The following is a 15,230-nucleotide window of genomic DNA, read 5'->3' as shown; positions in this document are numbered from 1 at the left end:
CTAGCACTATATTTGAACTCTCCTATTCCTCAGCTCTTCAAATTGGTATTTGAAATTTTGAATCCAAAGTTATTTGCAAAGAGAGAAAAACAGAAAAGGAAAAGGAAAAAGAAAAAGAATCTTACCTGCTTACCTTTTGGCCCGAGCTGGCCCAGCGCCGCAGCCCTCCTTCTTTCGCGCGCTAGCCGCACCGCCCAGCCGCGCCGCCCTGCTCGGCCCAATCGCCAGCGCGCCGCCGCCGCCGTGCACTTCCCCGCGTCGAAGACGTATTCCGTGAAAGTATGCCTTGTCTCACAGTGCTTCTTCTTCCTCTGCTTTTTCTCCCTCCCGATCGGTGAGCCCCGCGCCACGTCCGCCCTTGACAGCCACCCTGCCTCGCCTACTTAAGCTGCGCCGCGCCTCCTCCCTCCCCCAACGCCAGGCAAACCCTAGCTAGTGGTTCCTCTCCCCCGTTTCTTGCACCGCACGGCCGCTTCTTTCGGGCCGTGTACGCGTGGGTGCAAGGAATCGGAGCGAGAACGTCTACATCCACGCCTAGGACAACTTCTTCCTCTTCGGCCGCCGGCGAGTTCTTCCCAAATTCCGGCGACGACAAGCCTCTTCGTGGACCATCTTCTGCACGGTGAGCTCTGCCTCGTCAATGCGCATCCGTCGCAACCTCCCTATCTCTCTTTTACTCTCTGTAGAGCGAGCACGACGCAACCACGCCCTGGAACGCCGCCGCCGAGCTTCGGGTCCATGCCGCGCGCGCGTGCCAGGAGGGCAGGTGCGCGAGCCTTCATGGGAGCTTGCCTCCGTGAAGCACCGGGACGAAAGGGCCAAACCTTGTAACCCTCCGCCGCTAGCTTTGGTCGCCGGCGTTCTTGCCATGCCGTGGCCGCCGTGCGCGCCCGCAAGCAGCTAGCTTGGTCTGGTTCAAAAGGGCGCACACCCTTGTTCTGCTAAGATCCGTTTTGCAGCCCGCCTGGTTACCTTGCTCATCCGTTCGCTCTGTCAGACTGACCCAGGTTCCATCTCCCGTGGCCGCAGGGTAAAAACCACCAATTTTTTTAATCTTTGACCAAACCTGACAGGTGGGACCCGCTGGTCAGTGACCGCGGCAGCCAGCTCAGCACGCCCCGCCTAGTCAGCCCTTCCGGGCCCGCCGTCAGCCGCCCAGGCTAGCTGCACGCGCGTAGTTTTAGTTCTCTGTGCGTTTTCATTTGTTTTAAAATTCCAGAAATGTTTCAAATCTTGTTTAAATCCTAGAAAATGCATGCTTTGTCCAAATTGAGCAAACCATATATGTTTTTGGAATCAGAAAAATACAAGGAGTTTAACTGTGCAATTAGATTTACATTTTTTTAAGTTTCAAATTTCAAATCTGTCCCAGATTTGAAATTCAAATGTATGAACTTGTTTAGTCTCTAATTTAAAATTGGTAACTCTTCTGTAATTAGTGTAAACATCAAAGTTGATCACTGTAACTTGTAGAACACAATAGCATACTTGTTTAGTCCATTTGTGTATTTTAAAGCTGTTGTTTACCATCTTGTAATCACCTAATGGTTACCTTTGTTGCTAAATGGAATCATTTCACTTGCATATTGTTGCATCGTGTTGTCACATGCCATCTCATGTTGTATTGTGCATTGCACCTGTGAATGGTTACTTATTTGCGTATTGTGTGATTTGGTTCTTTACGATAGCGACTCCGACTTACTCCGCCGACGATCCGGGTTCCCACACTTCTTCGAATCCCCTCTCTCGGTGCCCAGCGACCGAGAATCCAGGCAAGCAGCCATTCCTTGAACATGTTCATTATACCCAATGCCTCTCTCTCATTCTTGCATTAAGTTATGTTCTCGGTTCTTGTCACGATACCTCTAGGATTGTATAGCTTTAGTCAGCTCTACTCAAATTGCCTGTTGTCTTGTTTCTTATCCTATTACCATGTCACATGTTTGTTATTGCCCTAATTGGTCATTTTCTGTCTGCTTAGATTGCTAGTCAAGTGTCCTTACTTGGGGTTTTACAATTGCTACATCCACATGCTACTTTCTGTATTTATTTGCAATTATTATTTGTGACATGTTATTACCTGCAGAAGGCAACGATGGGAGGCCGTGCTAACGCATTGGTGTTTTGTTCCATTGGCGCCGACCTAAGGACTGAGTTCTCGTTTTCGCCGACCCAAGAAACTTCGCGCTAACCGCTCGTGGGAGAATATATGGGTTCCCCCTTGGCTTAGTACTCGTTTCATAGCTCTTCCAGGGGCCACATAGTTTGGGCGTTTCATTTGGCATATCGCATATATACTGGTGTTGTGTTGGAGATTTGTTGGTACTTGCATACATATAGGATTGCGGCACTAGTCTGGAGTGGTCATTCTGCGGACACTGAACCACTACCAGCTGTCCACGCAACTCTTGAGTCCATACGACGCTTCGGCCGGGCTCTCGTTTCGGATTAGACTTAGTTGGGTTGGTCCCCTGGATTAGTTGTGGGGCTTGGAAACGTCATGTCGCCCAATCCTGCCGACACACGTCTTTATGTGTTCCTACTCGAGTGGCAATAAGGGTTGGACGAACGTATACGGGTAAATTGGCACACCCTGCAGGGATAAATCTTTCGGAATGTCGTGTCCGCGGTCATGGACGACTTGGTTGGTCATTACTTGATCATAGAGAACTCATACCATTTAATTAACTTAATCTCTTAAACTTGAGTAGTAATTAGCCTTTAATCATGGATATGCTTAAAACTGCTTAAGTGTGAGTGCCTTTGGATCATTTCCTCACAAAGGGTTGAGGGGGTGATAAGAGGTTGTGTTTGATGGGTGTTAGTTGATAGATTATCACCTCACTTGGTACACGCTTCTTATCCTCTAATTAGACGATGTCATTAGTGTATCTCTCCAGATATATATATTGCTGCTGCACAATCCCACCATATTATCCATCATTTTGAGACTTGTTGCATATCTAGTTTAGATCTCCCGTAAGTCTTGCGAGTACCTTGTACTCAGTTGCTTTGTAACGTTGTTTTCTCCAGAGTTTCCGGAGGAACAGGTGAGTGGTTACTTCGTGGAGTTCGATGACGACAGCTTCGACATTTAGCCAGAAGATTCCAGAGCAGGGTTCTGTGAACTTGTGGCGGCCTCTCCTTTCAGTTTCAGCCTCTTAGGCAATAATTGTAACTTGTCCGTACTCGGGGCTAATTTGCTTCCGCTGGGGTAATGATGATTGTGGACATGTGTCAGTGAGTTGTAATAACTTGGTATTTCGCTCCATGTATGAGCTTGACTTAATCTTGTGTCTTAGAAGTGATGTAATGATATCATTTTGTTCCAACTTGCGGTGAACACATTGCGTGTATGTTGTGAAGTGTTGATCGTAGGGAGGCATTGGGGCTTGATTTATGCGCGAGTTAGCATTTGGGGCTAAATTGCATATATTCAGTCTCAGGGTCTCATATTGGCCCACTGCTGATTTTCCGTCTTCAGGCGCTGTCTAAAGCCCGCATCTGGCTGATCCTGAACTGCGGCGACATGGGCTGGCCCATACCGATAATCCGGCCTATCATCCCTTCCCTTGTTGCGATGATCTTGATGATCATTCCTTCGGAACGCCCTAGCAGGATTGTACACCGGCTGCTCCCTTTGCGGTTCTACCGGCATGAGCGATGGCTGAGTCGGATCGCCAAGCGCGTACATGTCGGCTATCCTGATCATTTCAGATAGAGTTTTCATCCGGACTTTTAGCCCGACATCTCTGAGCAAACCATGCTATGGTCTGCGATTCCACTATTCCTTCACAGGAGTTGCGTAGATTGTTCCACCTGGTCAGGTAATCCCGGTCAGTCTCGTTGTCTCTCTGCTTGCACATGGACAACTGCTAAGGACGATTCGGCCTCTTGTAAGTGCTGGTGAAGTTGCTGACAAAGGCTTTCTCAAAGTCAATCCAGCAGTTGATGCTGCTCTCGGGCAAGTTGTTCAGCCATATCCTTGCCAGTCCTACAAGCATCTGGGGTACGTAACGCACCACCCATCTGCGATTGCCATCTGCCACGCTTACCGCCGTGACATAATCTTCCAACCAATCTTCTGGCTTAGTGCTGCTGTAATACGTTCTCGTGCCCCTGGGCAGCTGAAAATCCGGGGTTGATCTTTCCCTCATGATTCGGTTTGCAAAGCAACGCGGTCCCGGAGGACCTTGCTCTTCCAGGGGTTCGGACAGATATATTCGATCAAGTCGGTGCCGAGCGTCTAGAGGTGATACCTGCCTGTTGCCGACTCTACCGCCGAGCGGGCCAAGGTTGTCGCGTTCTCGCCTGATATAACCCTTGTCAGCCAAGGCCGAGTATCCGTCATCGTGACGATCATATCGGCGATCCTCATCTCGGTATAGTGGGTTGCGCCCGACACCCTACTGTCTTGTAGCAGTATTGGGTGCCGGACCCCGAGGTCAGTGCTCGTGATCGAACGAGTAACGCTCCTGCTGATCTCGGCGATTGCCGCCGGGACGCAGACCGCTTTGGCTATCATCAATCCTCCTGACCATTTGCCTCTCAGCCAAGGCCGGATCACAATGTTGAAGCTGTTTATCCCGGCCTGAATTGACACTCTTGTCCCGTTTGCCACCAGGCGAGGATGCTTGTTTGTCAACCCGGCCACCGGCGTTTGCTGCCGAGTGAATGACCTGCGATGCACCGGCTTTGCCGTGCATTCTCATGTATGCCTCGTTCTGCTCGTTTGCCGTTTGGAGCAGCTCTTTCACGCGCAGTTGCAGCTGCCGAAGTGCCTCTCCCGTGAGATTCGGCAACTCCTCAGCTGCGGCCTCGGCAGCCTGGAGGTTTTTGACAGGGGTATTGCATTCCGGCTTTAGTGCCGAGGCAAAACCTGCCGACACAGCTGGCACACCCCTGCCATCTCTTGTCATCTCGGCATTCAAGTTCTTGCCACGGTTACGCACCTCACCGACTCTATTAGGGTTAGTAAACGCAGTAGAACTAAAACCATGAGCTTTGTTATACTCACGAAGCGAGATCTCGAGCTGCTGCCGGGCGTTGGCGACGTCGACTGCTTCCTTAGCAGCTTTTGCCTTTCCACCTCCAAATCTTCATGTAGCCGAGCCGGGTTAGCGTTCGACGCTACCGGCGTAGTCAACCGCTCGATGGAGGCCTGGATCTGAGTCGGTTTCGGCGGCAAGGCCGACGCGCCGGCTTGAGCAGCGACGTCCTCCGGCTTCTCCAAGGGAAGTTTCGCCGTTCTGCCGGACTGGCTAGGACCGCGCCACTTCCTGCGGCGTCTCTTCCCGTATCCGCACCGTGAGCGGTCACCAAAACCTCCACACGGTCAGCGGGGCAGTCGGCGTGCCGGCCACGAACCGTGCAGATGGCGGGTGGGTCTTCGGCCATCACCACCTGCTCCGGGTACCTGCAAGGGCGGTCAGTAGCCACATAAATCTCGTGCATGCCGAAGTCGATGAAGCGGCCAGCGCAGGGGAGCGGTGCGCCGTTGAAGCAGCCCGCGTTGTTGTCGATAAAGCCCAGAGAGCCGAATCTCTGGACCAAACCGGAGACCACACGCTCTCCGGTGACGAGGAAGCTTCCCGTCCGGATGAAAACTCCAGCCAGCGCCGCTGCTGGCCCCACGGTGGGCGCCAACTGTCGTGGTGGTGTCACGGCAGATGCCATAGGATGGCTTAACTTGGGGCCAATAGACGACTGTGGATCCGGAGGAGGAAGGACGTGAAGAAGAACACGCACAAAACACGCAAGAACACCCAGGTTCGGGGCCCTCTTGTAGAGGTAAGACCTCTACTCCTACTTTGCTGTATTAGCCGGGATAGTGAAGCACTACAGTGGTGCTCCTTGAGCTGTATTCTTGGAGAAGAAGAAGAAGAAGAAGAAGAAGAAAAAGAAGAAGAAGGGGAAAAACCCTAGGATGCTCTCGTCCCCCTTTTTCACGGAGGGGTAAGGTTCTATTTATAGGCCGCACATGGTACATTGCCATGTGGGCTAAGTCTAACGTCACCTTCCTTGGGCTCCACCGGGCACACGGCTTGGTTTCCTCCAGGCAACACCGCAGGGTACAAAACAACTTTACTTTTCCTGCCAGCCGGCAGCGGGTACAGCTATCCTCTGCCGGTTTCCGTCATAGATTCTCTTTCAGTGCTTCTTTTGCGTGGTCGCCTGTCACCGACGTACAGGCGCTGACCACTTTTCCTGGAGTGATGATGGCCCCGCTTTACACCGCACCGCGTGGCCAGGATAAGACCGTTGAGGGATCTCGGCTACTGCCAAGACTCACGTGTTCATCGTTGTCCTGCAAACTCATAAAGCAAATTAGCTGCACCGGCATACACCGGGTATGCCGGCTTAATGTTAGTAGCACTCCGCCATGCCGGCGTACTTGTTTATGCCGGCCTTGCCTTCGTTACCTCGGCTAGAGTAGTGCCGTTATGACCTTGCCCGGGGTCATGCCCCCGACAAGGAAGCTGGGCCTTGTCCGAGATGGTGAGACGGTCTCCCAAGAGGCGTTTGACCAGTACCTAAGCGTCTTCTCCAAGCCGCTGGCTCCCCAGCATCTTCGCGCGGTCGCTGCCCTATTCGCCCGGAAGACACCGACTTCGACGAACCTGCCTACTCAGGCTTTCAGGCCTTCACTCTGCAGGAGGAAGTGGAGCCCTGCGCCTGATCCCGTCAGTGATTTGTAGCAGTCTGAATCTACTGTTATTATGGATTCTGACTTAAGTATGGACGTGTGGAACATTAGGGGCTTTAATAACCCTGCCCGGCGGAGCTCTATTCGTCTGTTTCTTCGGTCGTTCAATGTGTCACTTATTTGTGTGCAAGAATCGAAGCTTCAGTCTGTTGATGCTGCTGCTATTTCTCAATCATTTGGTCCTGCTTTCGATGGCTTCGATTGCATTCCGGCGGATGGTACGAGGGGTGGTATTATTTTGACATGGCGAATTGATTTGCTGCGCATTAGCACCAGACACAAAGGAGAATTCTCTATTACCGCTGAGGTCGTTTCTCTTGCAGATGCTCGTGCATGGGCAGTGACCCCTTTTTATGGTCCCCAAAGCCTGGCTGACAAGGAGAGATTTCTGCTGGAACTTACGGCAATTGGTTCTTCTGTGCAGCTACCTTGGTTGATTAATCGAGATTTTAATCTGGTCTCCGATCCGGCTGACAAAAGCAATGGGAGAGTGAACCGAAGATTAATGAACAAATTCCGGCACAGAATTAACTCTTTGGCGCTGCAGGACACTTGGAGCAATGAACAAGAGTCACCGATTATGGCAAAATTGGACAGGGTCCTTTTTAATTCCTTGTGGGAAGATACCTATCTGATCAGTGACCTATCTGCCCTTAGCACCAACATCTCGGATCATTGTCCCCTTCTTATGTCTTGCTCCACATCCAGGCCGAGATCTTTTCGGTTCCGCTTTGAGAATTTTTGGCCAAAGATTCCTGGTTTCATGGATGTTGTGCAAGCCGCCTGGGCTACTTCAGTTCCTGCAGGCGACGCCCTTTGCGTCATGGATGCTGGACGCGGTGCACCTCCCCACGCTGTCTGAATCCGAAGCTCAGGCCCTACATGCTCCTTTCTCACGCAATGAAGTCCGAAAAGTAGTGCTTGAGATGCCTTCGGATCGGGCGCCTGGACCAGACGGTTTCTCTGGCCTTTTCTTTAAAATTTGTTGGGAAGTTATTGCTCAAGACCTCCTTGCTGCTCTGAACCTGCTGCACCAAGGCTGCTTCCGCAACTTCACGCGCCTGAACACCTCCATTTTGACTCTTTCTCCCGAAGAAGAATAATCCTGTGGATATTACTCAATTTCGTCCAATCAGCTTGATTCATGGGTTCTCCAAAATCTTCGCCAAACTCCTCGCCGCACGCCTAGCACCTATGCTTCCATCTCTTATTCCCCGGCCCAGAGTGCTTTTGTTCACACCAGGAGCATCCATGAAAATTTCAAGTTGGTGGCTAATATTGCTAAATCCCTCCACAGGAAGCACAAATCAGTGGTTTTGATGAAAATTGACATCTAAAGGCGTTCGACACTCTGTCGTGGGAATTCCTTCTTGAAGTCCTTAGGCACAGAGGCTTCGGGACCCGCTGGTGTACTTGGATCTGTGGCCTGCTCTCCTCCGCCTGCACTGTGGTCATGATCAATGGGGAGAAGGGTCTTCCGATCCATTTGTCAAGGGGAGTTCGTCAGGGAGATCCCCTGTCTCTCGCCCTTTTTATTCTTGCCATGGATTCTCTCCACGCCATTCTTCAGTGGGCATCTGAACACGCCTTGCTATCTAATCTTGGCTTCGACCGCAGAATCCCACGAGCATCCATATATGCAGATGATGTTGTTCTGTTCTTCAGACCGACGCCGGTGGATTTGGAGGTCATATCTGCTGCCCTCGGCCTCTTTGCTGAGTCCTCGGGCCTTCGGGTTAACCTGCAAAAGAGCTCTATTTCTTGTATTTGCTGCAGCGAGGAAACATCTCAGATGGTTGCTGATCACTTCCGGTGCATCCGAAAAGACTTCCCTATCACCTATCTCGGTCTTCCCCTGTCAATTGGTCGCTTCGAAGAGTTGATTTGTGGCCTCTCATCGACAAATTCTCAAACAAGTTAGAAGGATGGAAGCCGAAGCTTCTGACCAAGGGCGGGAGGCTAACTCTTACCCGCTCGGTTCTCATGGTACTTCCCCTGCATCTGTTGTCCGTGCTGCAGCTTCCACAATGGGCTCTGGACATAATCAATCGTGGCTGCCGTGCTTTTGTTTGGAAGGGGGAGGATGAGATCAATGGAGGCCACTGTCTCGTCCCCTGGTCGTGGGTTTGCCGTCCATTGGAGGTGGGTGGACTCGGTGTTCTCAACCTGCAGCTCTTCGGAACCGCTCTCCGCTGTAGGTGGCTTTGGATGAAATGGGCGACCGACCCTCGGCCGTGGTCTCTGACGCCGACAAATGACGACCGTGACGCCGTTGATCTTTGTAAGACAGCTATGGTTATTCAGGTGGGGGATGGCTTCAGGGCGAAATTCTGGTCCGACAATTGGCTACCTGGTGGTCGCGCGGTGCAAGACTTGGTTCCTATATTATTCACTTTTGTCCATGACTCTGGCATTTCGGTTGCTGCAGCCATCGCCAACAACAGATGGGTTAGAGATATTTCTGGTCGGCTTTCTTCCCGGGCTCTAAGCTTTGCATATTTCCTTAAGTAGCAGCCAAATTCCTCATGCGGACGTTAGGCCTGCAGCATTCAGAAGGTAATCTATGGGATTCGGAGCCAAATGGTGTCAATGGATCAATAGCATCCTACACTCTGCTACCTCACAGATTCTCCTTAATGGTGTGTCAGGTAAAATGATTCACTGCAAGAGGGGAGTTAGACAAGGTGACCCACTATCCCCTCTAATATTTGTCATCGTTGCTGATCTTCTCCAGACCGCTCTTAATGAGGCCATGCACCAGGGACAACTTGAAAGACCAATCAACTCAACTGCTTGCCCAGATTTCTCTATCATCCAATATGCTGATGACATTCTGATTATCATGAAGGCAGATGAAAACCAACTCCAAATTCTCCAAGACATCCTGCATCAGTTTTATGCATCCACTGAACTCAAAGTTAACTTTCACAAATCGAGCATGATCCCACTTAACTTGACTGCTGAAAGGGGACAATACTTTGCTGATACACTTGCCTGTCAGATGGGCACTCTCCCACTTGGTACAACCAAACCAAAAATTGAGGAATTCATGCCTATGATCAAAAGAATTGAAAACAGAATTTCTTGTTTTTCCGGTATGCTCTCATATGGAGGGAAATTGCAACTAGTCAACTCTGTCCTATCTGCCCTAACCACATTCCAGATGAGCACATTCATCCTGCCTAAAGGTGTGATAACGCAGATTGACAAATATAGAAGACACTGCCTTTGGCATGGTCAGGACCTTACAAAGAAAAATCCACCTCTAGCGGCATGGGAAATGGTTTGCAGGCCGAAAGAAGAAGGGGGACTTGGTGTCATCAACCTGAATTGCAAAACAAAGCTCTGATCATGAAGAATCTGCATAAATTTTACAACAAAGTTAATCTTCCATGGGTTAATCTAGTATGGGAGCAATACTATTCACATGATCTGCCCATACATACTACACCTGAGGCATCATTCTGGTAGAAAGACACATTGAAGCAATTATCTGAATTCAAGGACATTGCACACTGCAAGGCTCAGACTGGGAATACGGTTCTCTTTTGGCTGGATAGATGGAATGATATTTCACTTGCCCCACACTTGGCCACAACTTCACTCCTTTGTCATCAATCAGTTCTCCACCAACTGGAACATTGCTAATCAACAAGAGCTCACCGATCTTTTTCACCTGCCACTGTCTTCTGAAGCTCATCAACAGTTCCAGGAATTCACTCAGCTTATCTCAAGCATGAACATAACGCATGAACATAACTCAAGTGGAATTGGTCATCCTGTTGCCAACTCAAACGTAAAGTCTTCATGTGGCTCCTTTTGATTGATGGACTCAACACTCGGGCCATGCTTCAAAAGAAGAACTTCCACTTACAGGACTACAATTGCATCCTCTGCAACCAATACCAGCTGGAATCCAGAGATCACATTTTCTTCTCTTGTCCCTTTGCATTGACATGCTGGAGATATATTTGTCCGACATTCACATCCCAACCATCTGTTCATGACAACATCATGGGCATCAAGCAGGCTCTTCAAGTCTCTTTTCACATGGAGATCATCACTACAGTTAACTGGAGTGTCTGAAGGACACGCGATGACTGCATATTCAATGGACTCAATCCATCACTATACAGATGCAGACGCATCTTCAAAGATGAGCTCAACTTGGTCTTTCATATAGCCAAAAGAAAGAAGTACCATGCCATGCAATCATGGATTGAAAACTTCAGATAGACACTGCTTGTAATTATTTGTAAATATTTATCTTATTTATTAATAGAATTGCTATAGGCCTTATGACCTAAAGCTTCCCCTAAAAAAAAAGAAGTTAATCTACTTTTTCCTTTTCGAAGTAGCTCGTGTCTACTGATGATACATGCATGTGGCCGGTGTCTAATTAATTAGCTTGCCGGTTTGGTCTCAGCCCAAAGATCATCATGTTTGGCCCAATCTATTTTTTCCTTTTCCAAGTATGCACTTATACTCTATACCTTTTAATATAATTCACGGGCATGCACTGCTCCATGCACTTCTCATATATGCAATTATGTGGTATGATCATCATGTTTCTTTATTCACTAGGAGAGATTCTGGTACAAAATCTCGTCGAACAATTGTTTCCACTCATCGAGAAGAAGTCGTTTTGGTTGAGTCTTGTTGAAATTTTATACACTCGCGTGTCAAGAAGCAACGCTTTGGAGAAAAGTGTGACGCAAGATCCGAATAAACTGAGGACTTAATGACCAGAAAAGTGAGTTGGCCAAATCGCCGGGTAAAGGTATGTACCTTAAATATCCCTCAAGCTATGAGGATATGATATTGTTAAAAGCTCATCTTATGAAAATAGTCAGGAACTAACAAATACACCTGAATCACTAAGAGGCAAAGTATCTTCGGCAGTTGCATAGCGTAAGCAAACAAAATTGATAAATCATACAAATGAAAACCAACGCCACCTGACAACCTTGTGGGTTATTGTTTCCACTCATCGAGAAAGAAGTCGTTTTGGTTGAGTCTTGTTGAATTTTTAAATATGAAACCCCATTCTGTGTTTCCAAATTAAAAAAGTGGGCCCGGCAATTGAAATGAACACATTAGCTAATGTTGTTGATTAATTGCACATAGTTTTCTTCCCTGACAACGACATGCATGTAGTTCCTGTGAACATACGTTATTGTGTGCACATATATATCACCTGCTTTATCCAGGGGTTTGGTGCTAAAGAAAGTTGAAGAGTGTAGGTGCACCTTCCAATGTCGATCTCTCAACACACTCCAATATGAGCAAGTAGCAACCACCCTTACCAACAAAGCGTTAGTACGTACTACCACCTGTCCCATGACCCCTGACCTAAAGACAGCAACGCGCATTACATATCCTCCTCTCCCGATCAACACCAGACTTGGATCTTCTTGCAGGTAGCTAGCTAGCTGCTGCGTTTAATTTGTGAATCATGAGCTACCTCCTCTCCTACATCTCCAAGATGCTGTGCATCAAGATACCGCCGTCGGAAGCGAAGCAGCTGGATGTCGACGGCGCTCCGACGGAGTGCTGCGTGTGCCTGTCGAGGATCCGCGCCGGCGAAGCCACGCGGCGGCTGCCGTGCCGGCACGCGTTCCACCGGGACTGCGTCGACCGGTGGCTTGCCCTCTGCAAGCGGACGTGCCCGCTCTGCCGCGTCTACGTCGTCGACGCTAACAGCAGGCAAGCGGCGGCGGCCAAGCACAGCGGCGAGCCCCTCGCTGACGACCTCGTCATCTGGTTCTCTACCATGCTCGTTCCAGGATTTTAGCAGCTGATAGGTGAACCGTACGTGTCTTTTTCTTCGTTCCGCATGTACGTAGGCATCGTGTTGGCGAACTTGCTGGTTTTGTATTGAAAGTTTATTCGCCTGCGGCGGTGACTGTGTAAATAAGGAATTTGATCTTGATATGCGACTGTTTTTCCATCGAGAAGGAAGTTCTAACCTTTGTTTAATTTCATGAAAAATCTTCTACTATCTCTGATTCAAAATAAGTGTCGCAGCTTTGAACTACCTTTGAAGCTGAGACAGATACGAGGGAGTACCGAGTAGTAATCTTTTGAAAACATGTGCATGTTTTGCACACTGTAACTGCAACATGCTAGCATGTTCCTCTATGAAACGTATTTTGAACGGGTGTCCAAGGCGATAGCGACAATGATGCTCTACTGGCTGGAGAGCAAAGGCGCAGGTCATCGATCACGAGATTTAGGCAAGGACTTGTTTACGCTTAATTCCATCTACCTGTTAGAGAGCAGACCACAACAAAAGTCCAAACTCCAATGTTGAGCCGCACATCAACAAGCCCATGAGAGAATCTAGAGAAAAAATGGCCTGTGATGGCCTCGCCGGAGCGGAGCCCAAAGGTATTTGCTTCCCTAGCAAAATTTGGATAGCGCTAGAAAAAAAGCAAAATTTGGATGAGGATTTTTAATTTGGGAAATGGGCTTTTGGGAGAGGGAAAGGAAGAAGAGAACAGCCGAAGGTTCTCTCGCAGAAAGGAACGGATCGAATTCGATCGGCCTCCATGGTCGTCTCGAAAGCCCGGGCTAAGTTAGGACTGTAAAGTAACAGAGACGATATGGGAAGCGTTGAACCCTTCGCCAGGGCCGCGTAGTGTATTTATAGGGAAAACAGAGATTACATCAGGAGAGATTACAATCGGGTAGGATACGGAAAACAACCCTAACTACCTGAGTCTATCTACTAACAGCCGGCTACAACAAATATACCGAAGCTGTTTACAACAACCCATTACACAAGGTAGGATCTGCACATATCCAAACTCATCTGTTAACACTCCCCCTCAATCACAACTTCACCAAGTTGAGATTGTGCCTGAAATTCTCAAGCTGCCGAGTTGAAAGGCCTTCGTAAAATCATCAGCAAGCTGGTCACCAGTAGGTATAAAACGAATATCAAGCAGCCTTTGTGCAACCCTCTCTCGAACAAAGTGATAGTCAACTTCTATATGCTTTGTACGAGCATGAAACACCGGATTTGCAGACAAGTAAGTTGCTCCAATGTTGTCACACCACAATCTGACAGTATGCGAGTGTGAGATACCAAGTTCACTCAAAAGTGTTTGCACCCATATCAATTCTGCCGTAGCATTTGCCAATGCCTTGTATTCTGCCTCTGTAGTAGACCTTGAGATAGTCGCTTGTTTCCGAGAACTCCATGCTATGAGATTGCTGTTGGGTTCGTTGCTTGGAAAACAAAAAAATTCCTACGAGATGTGTGGAAGAAACCCAAGATCATATCTAGTAGATGTAAGTAACGAGAGGGATAATGAGCATCATACCCTCGTAGACCACAAAGCGTTACGATAACGGGATCGTTGTTGGCGTAGTGGAACTTTCGATGAGATCAATCTCAGTGCAAAAACGACGTCACCTCCTTGATATCCACACGTTCAGCTTCACGTCGTCTCCTCCTTGTTGATCCAGCAAGCGAGGGGAAGAGGTCGATGAGATTCCAGCAGCACGACGGCGTGGTGTAGGATATGGTGGAGTTCTCCACGGGCAAGGCTTCACCGTGCGCGTGAGAGGAGGAGGTCAGGGAGAGGAGCAGGGTTAATCCAGGGGCAGCCCCTCCCCTCCTTATATAGGGGAGAAGACTGGCGGCAAGGCTGGCAGAGGAGACAATCTGCTCTTTCCTTCCTTGCCTAGCTAGGTAAGTAACCCCTATAGGAATTAACTTGCCTCAATTTCGCCCCTTTCCTTTTCTGTAGATGTGGCCGGCCAGGGAAAGAGGAATCCCGGGAGGACTCCCTCCCTTTCCCATGTGCCTCTCCACGTACGGTGGAGTTTCTGCCTCCCCTTTCCCCTAATGGGCCTAGGCCCATTAGGGGATATTAATTAGATCTTTCTAATTAATTACTACAGAAGCCCAATTAAATTCTCTTAAATATTCTGAAACATTCCGAGAACTTCCGGAACCTCTAGAACATTTCTAAAACCTTCCGATGCCTTCTGAAGATTACCAGAACATTCCCGTGACTCCCCGTGACGTCCCGGATCCCATCCGAGACTCCGAACAAAACTTCGCTATCACCATCTATTTATCTCATCGAACCCTGGCGACATTAAGCGTTAAGTGTGTGACCCTACGGGTTCGAGAACATGTGGACATGACCGAGACACCTCTTTGATCAATAACCAATAGTGGGACCTAGATGTCCATAATGGCTCCCACATATTCCACGAAGATCTCATCAGTTGAACCACTATGTCGAGGATTCAATTAATCCTGTATCCAATTCTCTTTGTCTCGCGATATATTACTTGCCCGAGATTTGATCGTGGTATCACCATACCTAGTTCGATCTCGTTACCGGTAAGTTCTCTTTACTTGTACCGCAATATAATATCCCCATGACTAAACACATTAGTCACATGCTTGCAAGCTCATTAGGATGTTATATTACCGAGAGGGCCCAAAGATATCTCTCCGTCACATGGAGTGACAAATCCCAGTCTTGATCCATACAACCCAAAA

The 15,230-nt window shown here is 48.8% G+C and overlaps 1 protein-coding gene across 1 annotated transcript; it reads left to right on the top strand.

Moving 5' to 3' along the window:
* The first annotated feature begins 11,934 nt into the window (after positions 1-11,934).
* LOC100825269 (E3 ubiquitin-protein ligase MPSR1) lies at positions 11,935-12,685 on the top strand. Its single transcript, XM_003581592.4, has one exon. It carries the CDS (start codon positions 12,162-12,164, stop codon positions 12,498-12,500), a length of 339 nt encoding a protein of 112 aa, XP_003581640.1. The 5' UTR covers positions 11,935-12,161; the 3' UTR covers positions 12,501-12,685.
* The last annotated feature ends 2,545 nt before the right edge of the window (positions 12,686-15,230 follow it).

Source organism: Brachypodium distachyon, chromosome 5 (assembly GCF_000005505.3).
Source record: "Brachypodium distachyon strain Bd21 chromosome 5, Brachypodium_distachyon_v3.0, whole genome shotgun sequence".
Classification (NCBI taxonomy): domain Eukaryota; kingdom Viridiplantae; phylum Streptophyta; class Magnoliopsida; order Poales; family Poaceae; genus Brachypodium; species Brachypodium distachyon.
Note: the sequence above shows the minus strand (reverse complement) of the source record. Positions and strands in the feature narration are given on the sequence as shown.

Coding starts and splice junctions, on each gene's coding strand:
- LOC100825269 (XM_003581592.4), top strand. CDS start 12,162: ATGAGCTACCTCCTCTCCTACATCTCCAAGATGCTGTGCATCAAGATA.